This window comes from Nicotiana tabacum, chromosome 7 (genome assembly GCF_000715075.1).
Source record: "Nicotiana tabacum cultivar K326 chromosome 7, ASM71507v2, whole genome shotgun sequence".
Lineage (NCBI taxonomy): Eukaryota > Viridiplantae > Streptophyta > Magnoliopsida > Solanales > Solanaceae > Nicotiana > Nicotiana tabacum.
The window spans coordinates 147,271,138-147,295,410 of NC_134086.1; the positions used below are offsets into that span (position 1 = coordinate 147,271,138).

The 24,273-nt window shown below is 38.7% G+C and overlaps 2 protein-coding genes across 2 annotated transcripts; one reads left to right on the forward strand and one right to left on the reverse strand.

The window, feature by feature from the left end:
* Positions 1–16,006: 16,006 nt before the first annotated feature.
* LOC107795311 (hydroquinone glucosyltransferase-like) lies at positions 16,007–17,443 on the reverse strand. Its single transcript, NM_001325603.1, is given in 1 exon segment — positions 16,007–17,443. A coding segment is annotated over 1 exon segment (1,437 nt).
* A 2,716-nt stretch (positions 17,444–20,159) lies between these two features.
* LOC142162347 (uncharacterized) lies at positions 20,160–21,515 on the forward strand. Its single transcript, XM_075218691.1, has 2 exons — positions 20,160–20,916; positions 20,965–21,515. Exons 1-2 carry the CDS (start codon positions 20,160–20,162, stop codon positions 21,513–21,515), a joined length of 1,308 nt encoding a protein of 435 aa, XP_075074792.1.
* Positions 21,516–24,273: the final 2,758 nt, after the last annotated feature.

Sequence of the window (24,273 nt, forward strand, 5' to 3'; positions counted from 1 at the left end):
GTAAAACACAAAGAAAACCGTTAAAAGAAAGATTCGCCAAATTGGCATGAGGGTCGTTCATGATAATGAGAGTGAGAGTGTCGCCCAACGGTCCTTTAGAAATGACAAAGGAAAAAGCAAATGTGTGAATATAATTGTCAAGTCCAGCACCATCGGAAGAGGCTACAAATCTTTGTTTAAATGTGTTGTTTGCACTAGGCATTTTTTGATGACTGGAATGACGAAGGCATTTTGTTTTGCTACCTAAACACTTTATCCTTCGTTACCCCTTTTGAGCCTTATTTATTTTTCTTTCATGCCCCTCGTTCGGAATCATTAGCAACGACTAGAAAACACAAGCATGGCAGGTAAAGAAAAAGAAAAAAAGAGAAAGTAAAGAAAACAACAAAAGAAAAATGAAAAAAAAAGAAAGGAAAAATGATAACAAAAAAACAAACAAAAGAAAGTCAGAAGAAAACAGAGGAATTGGGAATTACGTTTGACCTGATTCCTCAAAGAGGATACATAGGCGCCTCACGGCTCGGTCATAATGGCCATAATGGTCATAATGTGCATAATGTGCATAGTATAGCAAAAATAAAAATCCCCAAGCAAGAAACTAGGGCAAGGGTTGCGCTTGTTGTAAACAAATATGGTTCCGAAGGTTGTAATTTTGAACCTCAAATTGATTTGTTTTTTGAGCCTTTAATACCCTTTCTTTCTAGCCTGTCCAAAAGCCCACATTACGGTCCAAAGAAAGACCTTCTGATCAGTCTTCAAAAGATGCCAAGTCAGACAAATGAGAGTCTTACCGATGAACATAACACTCTAATCCACAACAGAAAGGACTCTAATCCCCAGCAGAGAGAGTCATATCGGAACACTCCAAATCCCCAGCTGGAAAGTGATACAAATGAGAGAGTCTTATCGGTGAAAATCTTCACGGACACCATAAGGCGATGAAAGCTGAGAGAAAACAAAAACAACAAAATGAGAGAGGCTTGATAGTGAAAACCCTTCGGGCACTACAAGTCGAATAAGATTGAGAATCAGATGGGGAATCGCCAAGCGAATATCTTGGAAGACGATTAACGACGGAGGATAGGCCACATATGCATGTCATGACCATTAGAGTCAGTATCTGCGTTTGATAGGTTTTTATTTATAGTTTCTTTTGTTAAAAAGTCATCTTTTTCCTTTGTCTTTTATTCGGTTCCCCTTTTGTTTATCTTTCTCCTTTCATAGAAACATTCCCCAGTAGAGTCTGTTTGATCAGAACCAGTGGGAAATGACTTTAAAATAGGCTATGAACTTTCCAATCATGCAAGATGAGATCTGAATAGTACATCCAAGTGGTATAGTCAGCAAGGAACAAGCGCAAGGCCAATGTCAAGAAAGATATCCCCAGCAAAAGAGAATTGACAAAAGGATTGGCGAGTGTCAAGAGGGATACCCTTGCCGAAATCAAAGGTTATAAACCTCAAGGGCAAGGCCTGTGGACAAATCAAGAAGAGCAATGGGCATGATTTGGGAAATTCATGCGAGACTAAAAGGCCGGGAAAATGACAGTTTCCGAACTATGCCACAAAAGAAGAGAGATATCCCCAGCAGAAAGGGATCATTCCCAGCAAATAATATCATCCCCGCAAGTTTTTGGAACACAGAGCAGGGAAGGAGAAAGGGAAAAGCCCTCCCAGTAGGAGTATCATGACCAACCACCGCGTTTTAAACTAACAGATTTTGTTTGATTTGAAACAGGTAAAGGAAATGGCATTGATGACAGAAATGCATGCCACAAGGGATATTATAAAACTGGGGCAGAAAATTTTCCTTTCATTTAGAAAATTTTCTGAAAGTCAGATACCCAGTTGGGGAAGAATAAAGATAGCACCAGTCTCAAGGGAAGTGGTCTTTGAACCAGTTTTACCCCTAACATAACAAGTTTTAATAAAGGAAGTTGTTCCCCAGCGGACAGAACAAAAGGATGAAACTTGTGCTCGGAAAAAGCAAAAGGCCAATGTCATTCCCAGCAGCCTTCAGAAGAGTGAAGCACTAGTTTTGAAGGAATCAAAATCTTCCAGCAGTGTTATCCTCAACAGCGTTATCCCTGGCTGATAACATTTTATCCCCATCAATGTTGAGAGAGAAAGTTTTTAATGAGGTATTAGAGAAAAGGGGAAGAAAGGAGATTCCCCAATAATATTATCCCCCAACAGGTAAGTAAGTAATTCCCCATCCGTGTTATCCCCAGAGTCTCGGGGAAAGACAACACGAGCTTTTCAAAGGAGATAACCATCCCCCAGCAAGGCCACAAATCGGCCACCATAAAAACAAAACTGATAAAATTTTCTTTGCTTAAGAGTTGAAACAGGAACAAAGCAGTGCAAAGGAAAAAAAAAAAAAGGAATTACAATGGTAAGTTTCTCAAACCTTTGATCTTTACATCTTCCTCCTAGGATAGAAGTCCTAGTCTGATGAAATTTTCTCCTGAGATATCAAATCTTAGTCCGATGAATCTTTCTCCAAAGCTCGAAAGGAGCTTGATTTATTTTTAAAAAATATTAGAGTTGAAGTCAGTAGCCCGCCTGGAGAATAGAGGTGATAGAATTTAAGAAGTTGTTGAAGTCAGGAGCCCGCCTGGAGAACGAAGATTGTTAAAATTTAAGTTGGAGAAGTCAGGAGCCCGCCTATAGAACGGAGGTTATTATATTTTAAGTTGGAGTCAGGAGCCCGCCCGAAGAATAGAGGCTAAATATATTTTGAAAAGTTGAAGAAGTCAGGAGCCCGCCTGGAGAATGGAGGTGTTAAAATTTAAATTGTTGAAGTCAGGAGCCCGCCTATAGAATGAAGGTTGTTAAATTTTAAATGGAAGAAGTCAGGAGCCCACCTGTAGAATGACAATTTAAATTTCAAGTTTTGAATTTGGAATACATTTCAGTCTTTACATTTAAGTTGAATAAATTGGGTTCATCCGCCCTCAAAATAGGATTTTATTTTCAAAGTTGTTGTTGAAGTCAGGAGCCCGCTTGAAGAGAGGAAAGGCATTTATTTTTCAAAGTTGTTGTTGAAATCAGGAGCCCGCCTGAAGAGAGGAAAGGCGTTTTATTTTTAAAAGTTGTTGAAACCTCGCCAGCCTAAAGAAAGGAATGGCGTTTTATTTTTTAAAATTGTTTGTTGAAGTTAGGAGCCCGCCTGAAGAGAGGAAAGGCGTTTTATTTTTCAAAGTTGTTGAAGTTAGGAGCCCGCCTGAAGAGAGGAAAGACGTTTTATTTTTAAAAGTTGTTGAAATTTCGCCAGCCTAAAGAAAGGAATGACATTTTATTTTCAAAGTTGTCGAAATCAGGCGCCCACCTGTATAACGAGAGGAATACTTTTCAGTCTTTACATTTCATGACAGGCGCCCACCTGTATAACGAGAGGAATACATTTCAGTCTTTACATTTCATGACAGGCGCCCACCTGTATAACGAGAGGAATACATTTCAGTTTTCATTTCATGTCCTAGGTCGCCCACCAGTATAATGAGGGTATACAGTTTTATTTTCATTTCCTGTCCTAGGTCGCCCACCAGTATAATGAGGGTATGCATTTTTCATTTCCTGTCCTAGGTCGCCCACCAGTATAATGAGGGTATGCAGTTCTGTTTTCATTTCCTATCCTAGGTCGCCCACCAGTATAATGAGGGTATACAATTCTGTCTTTACATTTCATGTCCTAGGTCGCCCACCAGTATAATGAGGGTATGCATTTCAGTGTTTTCATTTCATGTTCTAGGTCGCCCACCAGTATAATGAGGGTATGCATTTCTGTTTTCGTTTCCTGTCCTAGGTCGCCCACCAATATAATGAGGGTATACATTTCTGTTTTACATTTCATTGTCCTAGGTCGCCCACCAGTATAATGAGGGTATACATTTATGTTTTCATTTCATTGTCCTAGGTCGCCCACCAGTATAATAAAGGTATGCATTTCAGTCTTTACATTTCATGTCCTAGGTCGCCCACGAGTATAATGAGGGTACACATTTTGATTTTTATTCCATTCAGGCGCCCACCTGTATAACGAGAGGAATACTTTTGAGTCTTATACTGCAGATCTGGAAATCAGTAACCCCACCGGAAGGCAGAAGGTTACAACAGGAATCTCCAGCGGGAAACAATAAAAATCCCCAGCACCGGAAAGCAGAAGGTGGCAACAAGGGGTCCCAGCGCAAGTTCAAGCGCATGAGTCAAAAGGAAGAAAAGACGCGTCTTGAAAGAAGCGGCCTGTGAACATTAAATTATGCCCAGCATAACAAATCTGATGAAGAGAGCCGTATCCCCAGAGGAACCGCCGAAAATCTTAATGAAGAAAGCCATATCCCCAGCGGACCGAACAAAAGGATGAAAACTGGTATTCAGAAAAGCAAAAGGTCAGTGTCATCCCCAAGTTCTCGGAAGAAAAGCACAAGAAGAAACACAAGCCGATAAGAAAGCAAGGCAACAAGAACAAGTTGAAGATAGAGAAGATCTTATGATCCGTAGTCTAGCCTAGCTTCTTGTTTTCTTTTAAGCACGGTGTAACAAGGAGATCGGTAAGCAGTGGTAATAGCATGCAACAGCAGTAACATTGCAGTCCCATGGTAGTCTCAGCTACCAAAACTTCCCGAACTACATTAACCTGATTCCCCTTTAGCCAGGGATATGTAGGAAACCTTTGAAGCAAAGGTTCGGTTAAATCTTTTTCAAAAAAATGCTTCACATGGAGTACTCGGATGGGCAAAAATCGCTCACTTTATCTTTGCACGAAAACCCTTCGTGTCTTCAGGCAAAGAGGGGCAGCTGTAAGCACGTGATTTTTGCCCTATGAAAGAATTACTCTCAAAAATTCAAAATAAAATGATTTTCCTTGGTGTGCAATTTTGAGAATTTTTGTGACATTTTTGGATAATTATTTGTATTTGTCTGTGCATGTTTATTTGTTAAATTAATAAAAAATATTAAAATATGTTGCATTTTGCATGTAGGATTTAATTCTATAATTGTTAGTAATTAAGTTTGTTTTACAAAAATTGAAAATTACAAAAATAGGCATTTTTTGCATTTTTAGCATTTAATGTCCAATTGTACAATTTTATGCTTAATTATTACTTAATTGTGCGTTAATTGTTATTGGGAGTTAATTTGCGCTTTTATAACTTAATAATAATTTAAGGAATTTAGTTTCAGTTTAAGAAAAAATAAAAGAAGAAAAGAGAGCAAAAATATAAAGAAAATCGGAATTGGGCTCTTCTTTAAATTCAAGCCACAGGCCCAAAAAATTACCCAACCTTCCCCATGACCCGGTCCATCTCCACACGGGTCGACCCGGTCTGCCCCATAACCCCAATACCTAACCCCTCTTCATTTTTTTCATTTTTTCCCAAACACAAAACAAAACAAAAAAACCCAAACCCTAAAACTAAACTATCCGCCCCCCCACCCACCCACCCTCTCTTCTTCTTCTCCAAGACAACACCCCAAAACCCCAAGCAGCCATGGCTGCTACCCTTTCCCCCTCTGCCTCACCTTCGAACACACGCACAACCCCTCCATCGCAAGAGCTGCCCAGCCTCCATCGTCGTCCTCTTGCTCCAACGACCATCCCCAGCTCGAGCGTCTATGGCAGCTTCTCCTTCACTCCTTGAACCACCCCAAACCACCATCACCCAGCCTCTTGCTTCATCTTCTCACAACCAAGCGACCACTGGATCAGCCTCACGTCTACCACGACCACGTCGCAACACCGCTGTGTCGTCTTCTTCAGCATCCCAGCTCGACCATCGTTTTCTCGAACACCCTCGAGACCCTAGCACCTCACCCTTCTGCTACAATCCAGCCAGGACGTCGAACAGCAGCTCCAAACCAAAAGCCAAGCAGGTTGCTTCCTTCTTCGTCGTCGAGCTCGAGCTCGAGCTCCCATGGCTGCTTTCCTCGACGACGTTCAAAGAAAACTTCATGGCTGCTTCTGCTACGTACAAAGAAACCCAGTCGCTGCTGCTTCATCTTCTTCGTCTTCGTCGAGCTCGAAATCGAGCTCCCATGGATGCTTACGCTCACCACTGCTATCTACGAGCTCCATCCATAGACGTGGGGTTTCGCTTCATTTGTCTCCATCCCTACGGACCCTGCTGACCCTACTGCTTCTTCTTCGCTACGTCCAAACAGAACCCATCGCTAATGCTTCACATTTGGGTTCGTCGCTTTCAGTCCGGTCCAAAAATGAGACTCAACCATCTCGTTTGTTCGAGCTTTGGTCGAGGTTTGTCAAAACAGTCCATACATAGTTCGAGTTCGTCGTTGGTCAGTCGTTGTTCGTCGTTTCGATCCGGTTAGTGAATTTTGAGTTTACTTTTGTCCGTATTTTGTTTTTGATATTCTCAAATCTAAAATCGGTAAATGTTTGTTTTGTTCGTGTTCATTGTTTTGTTAATTTTTCAGTTTGTTCATGTGAAATTGTTAGTTTAATGTTTGTTAGATTCAAATTGAAGTTTAATTAATTATTTCTTCAGTTTGTTTCATGTGTTATGTATTTTTTCAGAAATTGTTAATGTTGGTTAAATCATTTGAATCCGTCATGTTTGTTGTTTAAAATAGATTTAATTCATGTTCATCTTTGTTTGAAGTTCGTTTTTAATCCAGTGATTTAATGTGAGTTTATGTTGTGGTTTTTGATCTGTTGATTTAGTTTGAATCATGTATCTTTGTTGTTAATATTGTTGTCTCTTTTGCTCATTCATTTTTGGTCTAAGTTAACCAGGATTGGTTCCCTATATGGTTAATTTATTCACATTAATTTGATGTTGTTCAATTTGTGTTCATGTGATTTGTTGTTGAATTTGTTTAGTAATTGGTTCATGTGATTTGTTGTTGAATTTGTTTAGAAATTGGTCGTATTTGCTATATTTTGGTTGAGATTGATTAGGTGAATTGGTTATAGCTGATGGGGTAGTTTGGTAAATTGCAGTACGTTCAGGGGTAAAATGGTAATTGCAATAAGGTCGGAGTTGGAATTGAACATTTTGAATAATTCTTTATGTTAAGCATGGGGGACAAGATGTAATGGGGTGGGGTTGATATAATTGTTTAATATAATGGGGGACAAGACATAATGTAGTGGGGGGAATATTGTAATTGTTTATGTTAAGCATGGGGGACAAGATGTAATGGGGTGGGTTGATATAATTGTTTAATATAATGGGGGACAAGACATAATGTAGTGGGGTGGGAATAATGTAATTATTTATGTTAAGCATGGGGGACAAGGTTTAAAATAAAGAAAACATTAATTAGTGGGGACAAAACATGCCATTGGGGGAATATTTCGGGTTGGGGATTCAAGACAAGAGTCTTGTTATAAATAGAGTCATTTGACACATTCTTAGGGGGGATTTTTACACTTGAGGACTTTTACACTTGAAAGGGTAAGACTTGAGAAAAGGAAGACTTAGACTTGAACTTGAAAGATTTTTGAGGATTATTTTTGAGAGAGGAATACATTCTGAAAATCTGAAGAGAGTGTGGTAGAGTTTAAAAAGAGAAAACAAAAACAAAGTGAGAAGCGAGTCTAGTTTCGGATTTAATACACGCGTGGGTTGTTGTTGTTTAGTTTGTTTACAAACTTTTGGGTTTGCTCTATTGAGCTTGTTTGGTTTTCTTCAAATCTTTCTGGGCGTTGAATCTGGTTCGAATTGCTGCTGTTGGGTTGCTGTTGCGTTGCTGTGTTATTACTGTTGCTGACTCATACTTCTCTTCTTCTTGTATTTCCATTTCCAGGTACACATTTGTACACTTTGACTTGGCTTGAATTCCTCCTGTTTAGATTTGTGTTTGAATATAATTTTTCCTTCTTTGTATAAAAATGTAGTTGATTGATTAATGAATAATGGGGCGCATGTATAATAACTCCTTCATCTAATAATGTTAGTTTAAATTAATCAAAGAATAGTTAATCTGTTTTGATATTATTGTGTGTCAATCTCATGTTTTAGTGTTATTAAATAATAGAATATAGAACGAAAGCAATCTCTCTTTGTACAAACTCAATTGCAGTTTTTCATTTGCATTAGCCGTAAACTAATAACTAATAAGTTACGTCTTTTTCAGCATGTAATTAATTGAGGGATTTTCTTTTATTTTAGAGACGAACTTAATAGAAAAAATGTAGTCACTATAGGTTCATTCTTTTAAATAAAAATGAGATGAGCCTCGCCAAATAAAACGCACAGATTGCGGGGCCCTCACTAATTGGTCATAATAAATACTTAGAATTTGGGATGGACTGTTTAGTGAATTTCACTTCCTTCCCCAAAGATAATAACACGCTAGACTCTTTAGGCGCGATTTAATTAATCTTACCTTCTTAAACTCGGGTGCGCATTTCATGCGACCCAAATCTAAATCCCAAAACATTGAATAAAAATGTGTTCCGGATTGCGGGTGCATTTCATGTGACGTAATCCAAAGACATGTTTTAAACGATGTTCACATTCTTTTAAAAATATAATAATAAAAGTGGTAAAGAGTTAAAATTGCACATGAGCGCATAATGGTATAAAATCAGATAAACAAGCCAAATATGACAATTGAGCGACCGTGCTAGAACCACGAAACTCGGAAATGCCTAACACCTTCTCCCGGGTTAACAGAATTCCTTATCCGGATTTCTGGTTTGCGAACTGTAATATGGAGTCATTCTTTTCCTCGATTCGGGATTAAATTGGTGACTTGGGACACCCTAAATCTCCCAAGTGGCGACTCTGAAATAAATAAACAAATCCCGTTTCGATTGTCCTTTAATTGAAAAAACTCCTTCACCCCTCGCGGGGACAAAAAAGGAGGTGTGACAACCGGTACCAAAATCTGCACAAGAAGTGCAGAGTGTAGTATGAATATAACTGACCCAATATACTCTGTAAGTGTCGATCCTAACCTCTACGAGTTAGTGACAGGGCTATGACAGGACACTTGCGTAACTAAACCTGTACAAACATAGTTATATGTACCAAACAACCGCAAAATATTGATTTAATAAGTACGGTTGGGAGGAGATATGCGGAAGGGGATCAAGATACAATAACTACAGCAGGAATGACAACACCAAAAAGTCAAATAAATCATCAACCAATAAAGACGGATAAACGTACGAAATAAAGATGGCACGACATCACCCATCATGCTTTTATTCTCAACCTTACCATGAAATGATGACATAAGTAGAATGAATGGCACGGCATCACCCTTCGTGCTTTTACTCTCGCTTTGCCCATGTAGCAATGAATATTTGATATAGATGGCACAACATCATCTTTCGTGTTTTATCTCTCTTCCTCACTATGTATAAATCGATAAATGAAATAATAAAACGACATGACATCACCCTTCGTGCTTTAACACTCTCACTTACCATGTAGTAATGAATATAAAAATTCGAGAGATAGATAATACAAGAATAAATTTTATGTCAATAATGATTCCAAGATGCCAAACCTCAACTTCCAAAATACTCAACCATCACAGTTAACCCATAAATATGGAAGAAATAATCAAGCAAATAAGAATCTAATCTAAGTATGGATGTCATAATTAACAAGGCAATAAATCACAAGGAAACAAGTTCTACCCGTATGCTTTGATCCAACAATGCATAGGTACTCGTCACCTCACATATACGTTGTACCCACACATTAATTAAACACGTAGCAAATAGGAAAACAAGTCCTAATCTCTCAAGTCAAGATTAACCGCAACACTTACCTCGCTCCGCAATCGACTCAAGGTTCAACCACGGCCTTGCCTTTCGAACAAGCCTCCGAACCAACCATGAATGAAAAAGGTTTAATTTAAGTCATTATCGAAAAAGTCAACAAAAGTCAACCCCGGGCCCGCTTAGTTAAAATTCAAAATTCGTACCAAAATCCGATTACCCATTCCCTCAAGCCCAGTTGTTTAATTTATTTCGATATCCGACCTCAATTCGAGATATAAATTTTAATTTTACAAAAATTCCTAATTCTACTCATATTCCTAATTTTTACCATAAAAATCCTAGATTTAATGATGAAAACTTATGAAATGTAATGGGTAAAAGAAAGAAAGTAGATTAAGGTCACTTACCAATGAATTGAGGAAGAAAATCTCTTGAAAAAATCGCTTCTAAGGTGTTTAGGGTCGATAATTTGAAAGAATAAGCTAAAATCCCGCCTATCTCAGCTTTTGACCAAGCGCAGATGTCACAATTGCGACCTGGGGTTCGCAATTACGAACCCTGCAAATGCGAAGCATTCACATCTCTGCTGCCTTCGCAAATTTGCGAACCTGAGAAGATCCCAATTGCGACCCAAATCTCGCAAATGCGAGAAACCAGCCCCCCAGCCCCTACTCACAAATGCAAAGTCTCCTTATCAAATGCGAGGCTCGCATTTGCAAGCCAAACCTCGCATTTGCGAAGTCTGCAGTCCTGCATCAGCTATTTTTCCTAAGTCTAAAACCACTTCGAAACTTATCCGAAACTCACCCGAGCCCTCGAGGCTCCAAACCAAACATGCACACAAGTCCAAAAACATCATACGAACTTGCTAGTGCAATCAAAATACCAAAATAACACCTAGAACTACGAATCGGACACCAAAATGAATGAAATTTTTAAAGAAACTTAAGAACTTTCGTTTTAACAACGGACGTCTGAATCACGTCAAATCGACTTCGTTTTGCACCAAATCTTGCAGACAAGTCATAAATACAGTAATGAACCTATACCAAGCTCCGAAACCAAAATTCGGACCCGGTAGCTACAAAGTCAAACTTCGATCAAACTTGAAATTTCTTTAAACCTTTAAACTTCTAATTTTTAACAAATTGCGATAAATCAAGCTAAGGACTTCCGAATTCGATTCTTGGCATACACCTAAGTTCCAAATTACGATACGAACCCACCGGGGCCGTCAAAATACAGATCCGGTCCGTTTGCTTAAAACACTACCAGAAGTCAACTCAAATAAGTTTTACAGTACGATTTCAAATTCTAATCAATTTTTCACATAAACCCCTTCCGGAAAAAAGACACGGACTGTGGGAAAGCTAAACGAAACTATTCGGGATTTTGAAACACAAAATTGAGGGTTAAAACTATAAATGACCTATCGGGTCATCACAATACCAATATATCTTATGAAGGGCTTGTGTTTTTTTGCATAAGTAATTCTAAGATCTTATTATACTGTAATGGAATTTAAGTATACTCGCAACTTTTTTGTGATAATGGACGCGCACTATATATAGATGTATATTTTGATAAATTGTCCAATATCGAGTTTTTCAGCTAATTGTACCTGCTGACAAATTTGGATAGCCAACCTCCCTGGTTATTGGTTAAACATTTTTAGTAGACTAAAATGGACAGAAGGTCCAAGCATGACTATATTAATATTCGAGTTATCTAGAAGTAAACATTGACTTAGTCTTTTTGGTATTTGTACTTTGGTACCGTGATGGAAGTTGTCATCGTCGGAAATTTATATGCTAATAAAATGATATAGAGAAATATCAACCGCTGGCTTGTTAGTTCATTTTGTCTTGTACTGAGAGAGACCAAAGCTATATATGATGCAAAAGAAATTGTCAAAAATCGGTTTCAAACTATTGACGTGTGGTTTCACTAGCATCACATGTCTTATGATTTGGTGTACATGACCATCATTTAGACACTTACATCAACATTTATTTCTTCTTTTTATTTTGAGGGTAAGCACTAAACTCACAAATGATACTGTGACAAACGTGTGATGAATTATTAGAAATCAGAGTCAAAAATGGCGGACTTGCTAAATTGATGTTTGATCATCTATAATGGGCCATCCTGATCGAGAATAAATTAAGGGTAGCCATATAATAACTAAATTTGCAACATTGATTAATGTTGTGGTTCAAAAGATGACCTTTGTAATCAGAGAGAATAACTAGATGTATTTCTATTCATGAATACAAGAGATTTATATACTTACACAAAACTCTATCAAAGGAAGCTAAATCAAACAAAATAACGGAAAATATTCTAAGGATCAGCTCCTATATATAATTGAGTCACCTATTTATGAAAAATAATCTATTTACATCTCACTAATTATTCTGTAACAACCTTAAAGACCAGGATAACAAATAAAATAAATTCCACCATTTTGTTTAACAGATGGATGGATATCATGTGGAAGGAAACAAAGCAGAAGCAAGAAAAGCTTCGGAGAGGTAATGATTAATTACTCCACATCATTTAGAAAAACGTGAATCGTACGTGTTAGAGGTAAACTTTAGGGTGCTCTTGGTAGGAGCAAGATTAAATTAATTGGAACCAGTTTGGAACTTGAATTTTAAGGGAGATAAAAATCACCAAGTTATGAATGAAAATATTTGGATAATATATAAAAAAAACATAAACTCGAGCAAGAATTTTGAAGGAGTATTATCTGCAAAAGAACTTGGGTGAAATAGTATTTGATACCGATTTGAATCGAAAGGCTAAGTGGATGACCAACTGCTATTGAATAATTTAATATAATATACCTTATATGTCCGTAAGTAGGGGTGTCAATGGATATTTGAAAACCGACTAAATCGATCGAACTATACTGCACGTAACCGATTTTTAGGTTTCTTTTAATGAAACCGTAGGTTCTTATATAAATCTATAACCAAACCGATAATTAGGGTAGGTTTTTTATTTTATAAAAATAAATCAAAAAAATACCGAACCGTACCGAATAAATTTTACATGTGAAAAATATATTTATATAGTAAGTTTAAAACAAATAAAGCATTAAATTTTTTATTGGGCCTTGGAATTATGAAAACTGTTACAAGCCAATAAGTAATTAAACTCAAAATACTAATTTCCAAAACCTATTATGCTACTTATACTTAAACTAAATTATTTCAAGTATCTTTATATATTAGCAAGACACAAAGTATTCTAGCGATTATGAGTAGAAAACTACAATGTATTGAATATGTTTCCTTTCATATAATTTAGATTTATCTTTTTGAATATTTAATATAGACTTTATTTTTGAGTCTCAGCTTGGTTAATATCTTTCCACTCGTGTGATTTATATGCTCTTTGCTTTTACTTGGTTTCTTTTACGTTGTTGTCAAATAGTTGTGTATCTATACTCTAGCCATCTTTTATGTTTTTTGATTTATCACCTTTTAAACAATAAAAATGTCTAGAGAGTTTGTTAAGTCCTAATAAAAGAACGTATGTTATTGCATTCTACTTTTACTGGTGAATTTTACATGACATTTAAAAAATTACCGAAAATTAACTGAACCGTATCGATACCGAAGTGAAACTGACATGATTGGAATGGTTTCGAAAAGTTTAGTTTTGGTTATACATAATAGAATAACCGAAAAATTGGTATGGTACAAATTTTATAAAATAACCGGCCGAACCGAACCATTGACACCACTACCCGTAAGGGTTGACTAAGTTGGTTGGGTGGCCGGTGGGTGGGTGGTCCTTAGAGATCTGGGTCCGATTCCCCTCACCATTAGTCTTCTCAGTCAGAACTCGTCGCGTCGTACTTGCCTGAGGCGGTATACATTTCTTGTGTGCTTTATTGAGCTATTGCACAGTGAACAGGTTACCAAATTGAGTTGGTTGGGTGAGTGATTTCTAATATGAGAGACCCATCTCTAGCAGTTTCCTCACTCAGAGCTTGTCGCAACGGATTTGCTTTGTGCGGTTTACATCTCCTATATAGTTTATGAACTATTGCACAGTAAGTAAGTTACCCAATGCATGGCCAAAGAAAAAGATGTATACTTATGTAATGTTAGCAACGGTCCACGAAAGAATATTTCACATTCACTGATGTAAAAAGTTAGCTATTGAACCTTCTTAAATTTCCATTTTAATACAATGCACTTTTCTTATGAGAAAAAAAGAGCCAACTCAAAAATAAAGGCAAAAGAAAGACAAGCCTGGTATTGCCATGGTCCGAGACGTACGGACAGTAAGTCTTCTTTTTATCCCTTCTGTTTTTATGATAATTTCTAATTATTGTCCTCCAGGTTTTAAATTACTTTCTCCTCTAACCCCAAAACTTACTGCACTTCAAAGCCTATATGCCATTTTGGACAAAAATGTTGCAGCAGGACCAAAAAGAAAGTAGTAAATTTACCATTTTGATTTTATTACTGCATCTATCTTTCAAATCTCTACTTTTTTATTCAATTCTTAATTTCTTGTTTACCTTAAAAATGGTATTAACAATCATATTTGATTTTATGGTTCTAAAAATATGTGATTTATTTCAATACTAGTTGTTAGGCAATAGATGCTAAGTGTAAGTAAAGAGAATAAGATATGCAAACCAATGTTGTCACAAGACTGGGCCTCGAGTTGGCTGGAACAGGGGGCCTCGATGAACCAATGTTGTAGCAATGAACAATTGATGAAGAAACAATGATATCGAAGACCTCGAATATAACTTTTTGCGATTAATGATGGGCAATAAATGAAGAACAATAAGTGAACAATAAATGAACAAGTAATAGATCTGTAGAGTAATTGTTGAGCACGTTTAGGCAAGAAAAGCAGAGAATGTTCTATTGTATTGAATATTCATGTATTACAAAATGACAAGGGTCCACTTTATATAGGAGGGGAGAATCCCAACATAGTACATGTCTAATAATGGCGAGGAAATGCTATCGGTACAGCTGTATAATGGCTCAATACGGATTTGTACTATTCTTGCAGACCCGATCAGCTCTAACCACGTGTCCTTGGGAGTTTTCCCGCCTTTTCCATGACGATCATCGATTTGTACTGCTCCGAGATTGACCACAGTGAATCTTCGATATACTCCCTCGAGGTTCTCGAGGTCGGGCGTGGAGTGCCACAGTAGCCCCAAAGTCCATACATTTCTATTTTGTACTTTTATAGTTAAAAAGTACTATTATTTTACCAATTTACATATATAATATAAAAATAGAAAAATAACTAAAATCAATTTAAAAGAAAGAAAAAATAACACTAAAGAAATCATGTTTCTCACTTTCTCTTGCTTGTCGTACTCCTGTCCTTTCATGCAAAAACTATCGTTAATTTATACTACTCACACTACAAGACACACAGTAAATATCTTTCCTGGTGGCAAATGGTGAAAGGCCTTATTGTCAATGCCAACCAACAGCTACATTTAATTCCAAGTGCCCACCATGTTTAACACAATTTCTTAGTGGTTGGGTCCTCCTCCACTTGCTGATCACTCATCCCACCCTGCTTACCTACTACTCCTACTTCATAATAACACAACTAATTAACCACAAAAAAGAAAAATTTTTTACTTCCTCCTATGATCTATATTATTTGTCTTCTAATGTTTTTGTACACTCTTTAAGAAAAATATTTAATTACCTTAAACATAATAATATTTGTTTAAATTATTCTTTTTCTCTCTCTTTGAACATATTACTTAATTAGTATTCCCTCTATCTCAAATTATTTCTCATATTTATCTTTACACGCGCATTAAAAAACATTAATTATAAGAGATTTCAGACTATTTTACCTGTATTTATGTTTTAAGATATGATCTTCTCCTCATTGAATATTTGCTCTATTTAAGTGCTATCTCCTTTTTCAACAACAATTACTATTAAGGGTAAAATGAAAAAAAATATAATTTATTTTGTCTTGAACTTCTAAAATGACAAATAATTTGAGAGAGAGTACACACTAATAGGAGGTCGTAAGGATAGATTTGGAAAATGAAGTAATCTCTTTTTTTTCTTTTCCTGAACATTAAATATTTTGGAATTCAATTTGCTAAAAACGACTGGTACTTAAAATAGGAGGGAGTACTTGAGTAGTTACTAGTCTTCATCGCTGTACACAAAGCAAGCAATAAGCCATACATGTCTAACTTTTCAACTGCAAAAGCACAATTACTACCAGCTTATAACAACTAACTAGAAGTAGAACTAGAGACACAGTTTGGCAAACTATATCAATTGATTAACACCTTATTCTTCAATTTAGTAGCCAATTCAGCTAGTGCTTTTGTAGAAGAACCATCTTGACTCAGAACTTTAGCTGCTGCATCTTTAAGGTCTCTCATTCTAGTGCGCACTCCTTTTCCTTCTTCACCTTCCATTAATCCTTTCACTACTTTAGCAATTTCCAATCTTCCCACTAGTCCATTTTCATTGGCTTTTGGCCTCAGTGCCACTTTAATATCCTCAGTTAACATAACCGCATTCATCTTTTGTTCAGCATAAAGTGGCCAAGCTATGAGTGGTACTCCGTGGACCACACTTTCCAGAGTCGAGTTCCATCCGCAATGAGTCAAGAACCCGCCCGTCGAACCATGGCTAAGAATTTGAGCTTGTGGGGCCCAATTAGGCACCACTAAACCTAACCCTTTGGTCCTTTCCAAGAACCCTTTTGGGAGAAAATCAAGAGGGTTAGTTGAATCTTGGACATTAAAATAAGTGGCATTGGCTACAGTGTCATTGGGACATCTAATTACCCACAAGAACCTTTGTTCACTCATTTCCAATCCTGAGGCAACTTCAATGAGCTGCTCATGAGAGAGGGTCCCACCACTCCCGTACGAGACATACAAAACAGAGCCACGTGGCTGTTCATCCAGCCACGTCAGACAGCCCGACCCGTCAACCTTACTACCCGAATCCATCTGAATTAGTGGTCCAACCGGGTAAACGGGTGGCTTGCCGGGTTCTTCTTCCTGCAGAGCTTTAATTGGCCCTCCTTCCAATTCCTTGAAACTGTTTGCTACTACTCCCTCAGCCATTCTATACCTCTTAGAATGATGAAGAAGCCATCTGTAAGCTTCATTCTTCCGGTCCTGAACCGGGTCAAGAAGATCCTTGCCATGAATAGGAATACAACCCGGAATCTGAATCGGGTCAGGTAAGTCTCTGTACTCACATGACACGGTTGCATCAAGCTTAGGCAAGTAAAGAAACAGAGACAAAGCCATGGCAGTAGAAGGGAAAAAAATATAAGGGGAAACGTTGAAATCAATGGCAACATCAAATGCATCAGTACCAAAAAGATCAACCACAAAAGCAACTACTTTCTTGGAATCAACAAGTGTTTTAAAAACTTCACGCAATGAAGAAAGAGAACGCGTAACAGTAAGGGAGATTCTAGTTTCAATTTTAACATCAAGAGGCAAATCGTCGAAATTAACAGGAGGAAGAAGGTGATAATCCATGCAAGAGGGAAGAGAATTCAGGAAAATTTTCTGAGAATTCGAGATAGGTCCATCAGTAGGGAGAATAAGAGTGACAGAAAACTGGTGTTGAGAGATTAGTCTCTTAGAAAATTCAACAAGAGGGATTAAGTGACCCATACCAGGACTTGGTAAAATTACGATATGGGGATTTTCTGATTTTGTTACTATAGCAGTTTCCGCCATTGTAATGAGCTTCAAAAAGGAGATGCAGAGAAAATGATGATGGGAACTAGTAAAACTACGCTGATTTATTTGCGCTTTACTTTTTTATGTCAATAAGATTAGGAGGGAGGGCCTTTATATAGAAAGATGATATCATTGGTACGTGTAGAAGGACAATGACAGCTTTATTTGATTGTTTTGTTACCCAAATATGGAGTTATTATAAATTATAATGTACAAATAATAAAGCTACGTAATCTAATAATCGGATTACTTACTTAAATTTATTTAATTTTTAAATGTACAATACATGTGTGGGTGGTCGTATTTGTAAAAGGAAGGGGTCAGTATTGTTTGAAGGGGACTGATGTTTTCTAGATGAGAAAATTCAAACCTAATGTTGCGGTGCCACAATTGACAATTGACAATTGACATTATAAACCTATACAGTGATGTCAAGGCACACGTTAGCCTCATGTCATACATTCTGCTCCTCAATCAATTTTTTTCCTCCTTTGCTTATAAATTTGAATTTCCCCCCACAATTCTCTTCATCAACACTTTTAATAGAAATAGAATAATAATATTTGATGAATTTAATACAAATAGATTATTTGTAGATTGTAAATTAATACTCTCTCTTAGTGCATGTGATTGGCCTTATAATATGCTACTTAAGAATGATATTTAATACCTTACATATAACAGCATTTGTCTAAATCATACGTTATCGCTTTCTTAAATGTGTCACTTAATTAACATTAAATAATGGTGAACTTAAAAGAAATTCAAATTTCAAAACATCAACAATTTTTGTGTAAATTCAGTTTGCCAAAATTACAAAGGATATGGACCAAAGGGAGTAGTTTAGAACATAAAAAGTAATTAAAATTTTACATTATCGTAAGGACTGTAGATGAATTTTTGTACCTCAAATATATATCTTTTGTATAAAGTTTTGCAGGTGTTCTCAATCTGGGACAGAATGCAAAATGAAAGGAAAAGTTTCAAAATGCATAAACGGACACACGAAAGCAAAGTAATTTGTGTTCGAAATTTCAATCTTGATCACCTCAACTTCGAAATTTACCTACTATTTACTACTCCTATATTATAAGCCCGAACATATATTATAACATATTCGATATTTTCAAGTTTACACTTCTCATACTTTTTCTTTTCTTAAATCTTAATAAAATCACATTTTGTTAATCTTAAATTAATAATTTACATCATTTAAATTATCTAGCAATTTTTTATTGTACAAATAAATAATTTTCTAATTTCTATAGTCCAAATAAATAATTTTCGTAAGCATCGTTAAACTAATGCTGGTTACCAACACAACTTTAATTTATTTCATAATTATCAATAATTGATTTGCAATTAGAATTAGGTCTAATTAATTATAAATCATAATTCAAGTCAAACATGCTCTAAAAATGTACCGGAGGAAAAATCAAAAAGAAAGTGCATCGAATGCGTCCGTACATTACTCCATAGGGCAGTAACACTGCACTGCTGGCTGAAAAATCAAAGCAAGGGGCTGGTCAACTCTTAAATTAAGTAATTGTCCTTCTTGGTTAATTATTTTCGGTTAAATTATGTCATCGTCGTGGCCTCATATATTAGTGGATGTCTTCAACTTTAGCTGTATAATATATGGTTGATTTTTTTTTTGAAAATATATGTTTGAACCAACTTGAATACTCCGTCACGAACAAATAATAAGTGCAATAGTTCTTTGCATCTAAGATTTAAAATAACAAATCTGCAATTAGTTACTGTATGGGTCCAAATTTGACCGACCTCGACCTATAATGAGTACGACTAACGACCGAGTATCTTTGAATCGGCGTTCCGAGGAAGACGACCTTAAGGCAAACATAGAAACTGTACGACCCTTGTAGAAATGTAAGCCTATAAGGAGACATTGAGAATATTCTGTCGAATATTCCTTGTATTTTTATTTCTTATAATTCTGAATGTTTTCTCTCTAGTATATAAGGGGGAAAAAGATCTTGTAAGAAGGGAGGACATTCGGAAAGTGAACGAATCTAAAATACAAGGAAACTTTGCAACTCTCTTCTCCTTACCTACTATTAGTTTAGAGATAATTATCTTCAGCTACGATTTACTCCTTCATCTTCGATTGCTTTGTCCAAAAAAGTTTTAACATGTTTTGAGTCAAACAATTTGGTGTCGTCTGTGGGGACTTCCATAGATGAAATCATAATTCTCGTCTAGATCCCTGAAAGTGATCACCTTTCTTCGAACCTCCAAAACCAACAATGGCGGGAAAGGAAGCGAGGCTGAAGGCGATGGAAGACGTCTCGAACAATTTCCTAAACTCCCTCGATGAAGCCGGTAGAGAATATGATGGGAATACAACACCAAGAGCTACACCTGAGGGGGAGATCTCACCTCTTCCACACGAAGATCTAACGATCTTGCGGGAAAGGGGAGCCTCAACATCCACCATGTGGGAAACACCACCAGCAGTCAAAAAGTTGCTGGAAGAATGGTTGACAAGTGCTTTGAGCAACATGATCGAGAAACCCACTCAAGGAGGTGTCGAAGGCATACCACCTACAGAAATCCCAGCTACCGCCGATGAGCCAAGCACTACACGAACAGATAACACCCACACTGTCACTAATGCAGGTGACGTTGCACTCATGGCCATCTTAAAGTAAATAGAAGAAATGAAAAATGAGAACAAACACTCCGTGACCAAATGAAGGAACATCAGGAGAGGGTCGATAAAATACGAGGCGCTCCAAAACTATTACCGAAACGCGACGTAGTCCGATTCGTCGAACAACCTTACAGCGAAGGGGATGCTCCCCATCCTATTCCAAAGACCTTCAAGATGCTGCCATACTTGAAAATATATGACGGGACCACAGACCCAGAGGATCACCTAATCCATTATGTTACCACAGTAAAAGGCAATGATCTATCAAAAGAACAGGTATCGTCTGTGTTGTTGAAAAAATTCGGCGAGACCTTGACAGAGGGAGCATTGAAGGCTGAAGCTAGGGTCAACGATATCTTCATCGCCAAGCAAACGGTGGGCGAGGGACTTCGGGATTTCTTGGCCCGATTCAACAGAGTAAGGATGAGCCTACCGAACATGTCGGAAGGGATGGCAGTCGTAGCCTATCAGAATGGGTTAAACAGGAGCGGGTCAAAGGCAACAAAAAAACTGCTCAGTAGACTCATGAAGTACCCTCCTGCCACATGGGAAGAGATTCACAATGCCTACCGCGCCGAAGTGAGAGCGGATGAGGACGACTTTAACGGCCCACTTCAACGATTAACATCAGTCCAGACCGAGACAAAGAGAGATCGACGTAGCGATGGGCAACGAGATCAACCACCATGTTTCAATCACGAAAGGCATCAGCCCTATATCCGAACATCCAACCCGCCCCCTACACGACACGCAGACGCTGTGCCACGACACACTACACCCCTCCGGAGCGAAAGAGGTATGCCTCCACTACTATCTGCTCATAATTTTTGTGTTTCCACTTCAGAAATAATGTACGCACTGGAGAAGCTGGGCACCAAGGTGCAGTGGCCACAAAAGATGAAATCAGATCCAAGCACCAGGAGGTCGAATGTCCTCTGTGAGTTCCACCAAGAAAGAGGACACAAGACCGAAGATTGCATAGGTCTACGGCAAGAAGTAGTTAGAATATTGAACCAAGGGTACCTAGAAGAACTGTTAAGCGATAAAGGAAGGGCCAACTTCGCTCGAGGACGCGACCCATCTCAAGGACCTCCAAAGCCACCATCGTCATCGTCAACATGTACCATACAAATGATCATTGGCGGTGGCGATGATACGGTAATCAACCATGTGAAGTTCACTACCACGCACAAACTCAAATGGACAGTCGCCCACGAACGTTATGATGACCTCGAAGACAGTATCATCTTCGATAAGTCAGATACCGACGATTTATCTTTTCCTCACTATGATGCTTTGGTTATAACTTTATGCATCACTGACACCGATGTGAAAAGAATCATTGTGGATGATGGAAAAGGCGTGTGTATTGTTCACATGCGAGTTCTCGTGTAAATGAGGCTCGAGGATAAAATAATACTGTGTTGCATAACACTAACGGGTTTTAATAATGCAGTAGATCGGACATCCGGAGAAATAGTACTACCTGTCCTAGCAGGAGGGGTCACCCTGGAAACAACGTTCCATGTCATGAACCAGGAAATGACCTACAACGCCATCATAGGACGACCATAGATACACGCTATGCGAGCCGTCCCCTCAAGCTTCTATCAGGTGATCACATTTCCCACCCCATGGGGGATATTCGGCATCCGAGGTGAACCACGTACCGCCCAAGAATGCTATCGGACCGCCCAGGATTGCACACACACCAAACAGCTAAAAGGGGCAAGTGCGGAAGCATAATAGTCAGCCATGTCGGGCACCAAGCCTGACATATAAGAAGGGGCCATCAAAGATCTGAACATTGTAGAAGCTTGCAAGGTGACCGTAGAGGATCTCGATCCCATCCAGTTAGATAATACCTATTGCACCAAAAAGGCTTACGTTGGGCACAACCTCTCGGAGCCAGGTGATTATCGTGAGTTTTTAACTAACAACGCCGATTTGTTTGCTTTTTCCCATTCAGGCATGCCAGGAATCCCAAGGGAGATCGCCACACACAAGCTAATTATTGATCCGCTTTATCCGTCGGTACGACAAATGAGGAGGAAATTCAATGCCACAATCAATGAGGCGGTCAGCAAAGAAGTTGATAAATTACTCGCCAACGGTTCCATCAGAGAATCAAAATACCCCCAATGGGTCGCCAATGTGGTCATGGTCAAAAAGAAGAACGGGAAGTGGTAAATGTGTGTCGACTTCACCGATTTGAACAAAGCATGCCCGAAGGATTCTTTCCCGCTACCTCACATCGACCAACTTATCGACGCAACAGCGGGCCACGAACTGCTAAGCTTCTTAGACACGTACTCCGATTATAATCAGATTCTAATGGCTGAAGAGGATCTGGAAAAGACCACTTTCATCACTCACCAAGGTACGTACTGCAACAAGGTAATGTCGTTCGAGCTCAAGAACGTAGGGGCCACGTAGCAAAGATTGGTCACCAAAATGTTCAAAGAACAACTCGGTAAAACAATGGAGGTTTACATCGATGACATGCTAGCGAAGTCAGCAAAGATCACATTGGTCATCTAAAGGAAGCCTTCAAAATACTAAGGCAGTACGAAATGAAACTGAACCCCGAAAAGTGCGTCTTCGGCGTGACTTCTAGAAAGTTCCTCGGTTTCCTAGTGTCGCAAAGGGGAATCGAGGTCAACCCAGATCAAATCAAGGCCATCAATGCAATACCGGAACCACTGACCAGCAAAAAGTAGGTGCAGAAGTTGACGGGACGAATAACTTCCCTATCAAGGTTCATTTCACGATCCTCGGATAGATGCCATAAATTCTTCAATGTACTAAGGAAAGACCACGGGTTGCATTGGAACAGTGAATGCATCGACGCCCTGAAAAGGCTGAAAATGTATCTATCCTCACCACCGCTGCTCGTTAAAGTAGATCTAGGTGAATGCCTACTTGTGTATCTAGCAGTTTCTGATGTTGCGATAAGCGCAGTCTTGGTCCGTGAAAATAAAGGTACGCAATCTCCAATTTACTATGTCAGCAAAACTTTAATCGATGCCGAAACGAGGTACCCTCACCTTGAAAAACTAGCTCTGGCATTGGACGTAGCTTCACGGAAGCTTAGACCGTACTTCCAATGTCACCCTATAAAAGTGGTGATTACCTTCCCCCTAAGAGGAATCCTACATAAACCCGAACTATCAGGTAGACTGGCCAAATGGGCTAAGAGCTAAGCGAGCACGATATAATGTACCAACCGCGAACTGCCATCAAGTCGCAGGTGCTCGCAGATTTCGTCGCTGATTTCAGCGCGGAAATACTGCCCGAGGTAGAACAGGAAGCACTCCGCACTTCTGCATACACCGACCTCTGGGTCCTCTACACCGATGGTGCCTCCAATGCCTTGGGCTCGGGACTAGGACTCATCCTTGAGGCCCCTACATGCGAAGTAACTCTCCAGTCCATACGATGCCCCGAGATGACTAACAACGAGGCCGAGTATGAAGTTGTAATTGCAGGTTTGAAGCTAACCTTCAAATATGGCGCCCGACGACTCGTCCTCTGCTGCGACTCCCAACTCTTGGTGAATCAGGTTACCGGAACTTTCCAAATCAAAGAGTAGAGGCTACAAAGATGCCAGTCAGAAATCTACAAACTTCTGTTGGAGTTTGATGAATGCCGCCTCGACCAAATACACAGGGCACAAAATATCGAAGCGGATGGCCTCACTAAACTGGCTGCGGCCACCAAGAATATCGGCACAGAAAACGTGGTCACTCTACTCCATTCCGCAATAGACCACGTCGAGGTACATTCTATAAACCTAACTTGGTACTGGCGTAACCGCTTCGTAGCCTATTTGCAGGATGGAACACTCCCCCAAGACAAAAAAGAAGCCAAAAAACTCCAGGTGCAGGCAATCTGGTACAGCCTAGTAAACGGAGATCTCTACAAAAGGACGTTCGGCGGCCCCTTAGCCAAATGTCTTAGGATGCATCAAACGAGGCGAGTACTAGAAGAAGTACACGAGGGGCACTACGATGCCCACACGGGAAACCGCGCCCTCGTCAGATGCCTCATTCGCGCCGGATACTACTGGCCCACCATGAAAAAAGAAGCCACCGACTATGTCAGGAAATGTGAACAATGTCAAAAGTACGCCCCCATGATACACCAAACAGGG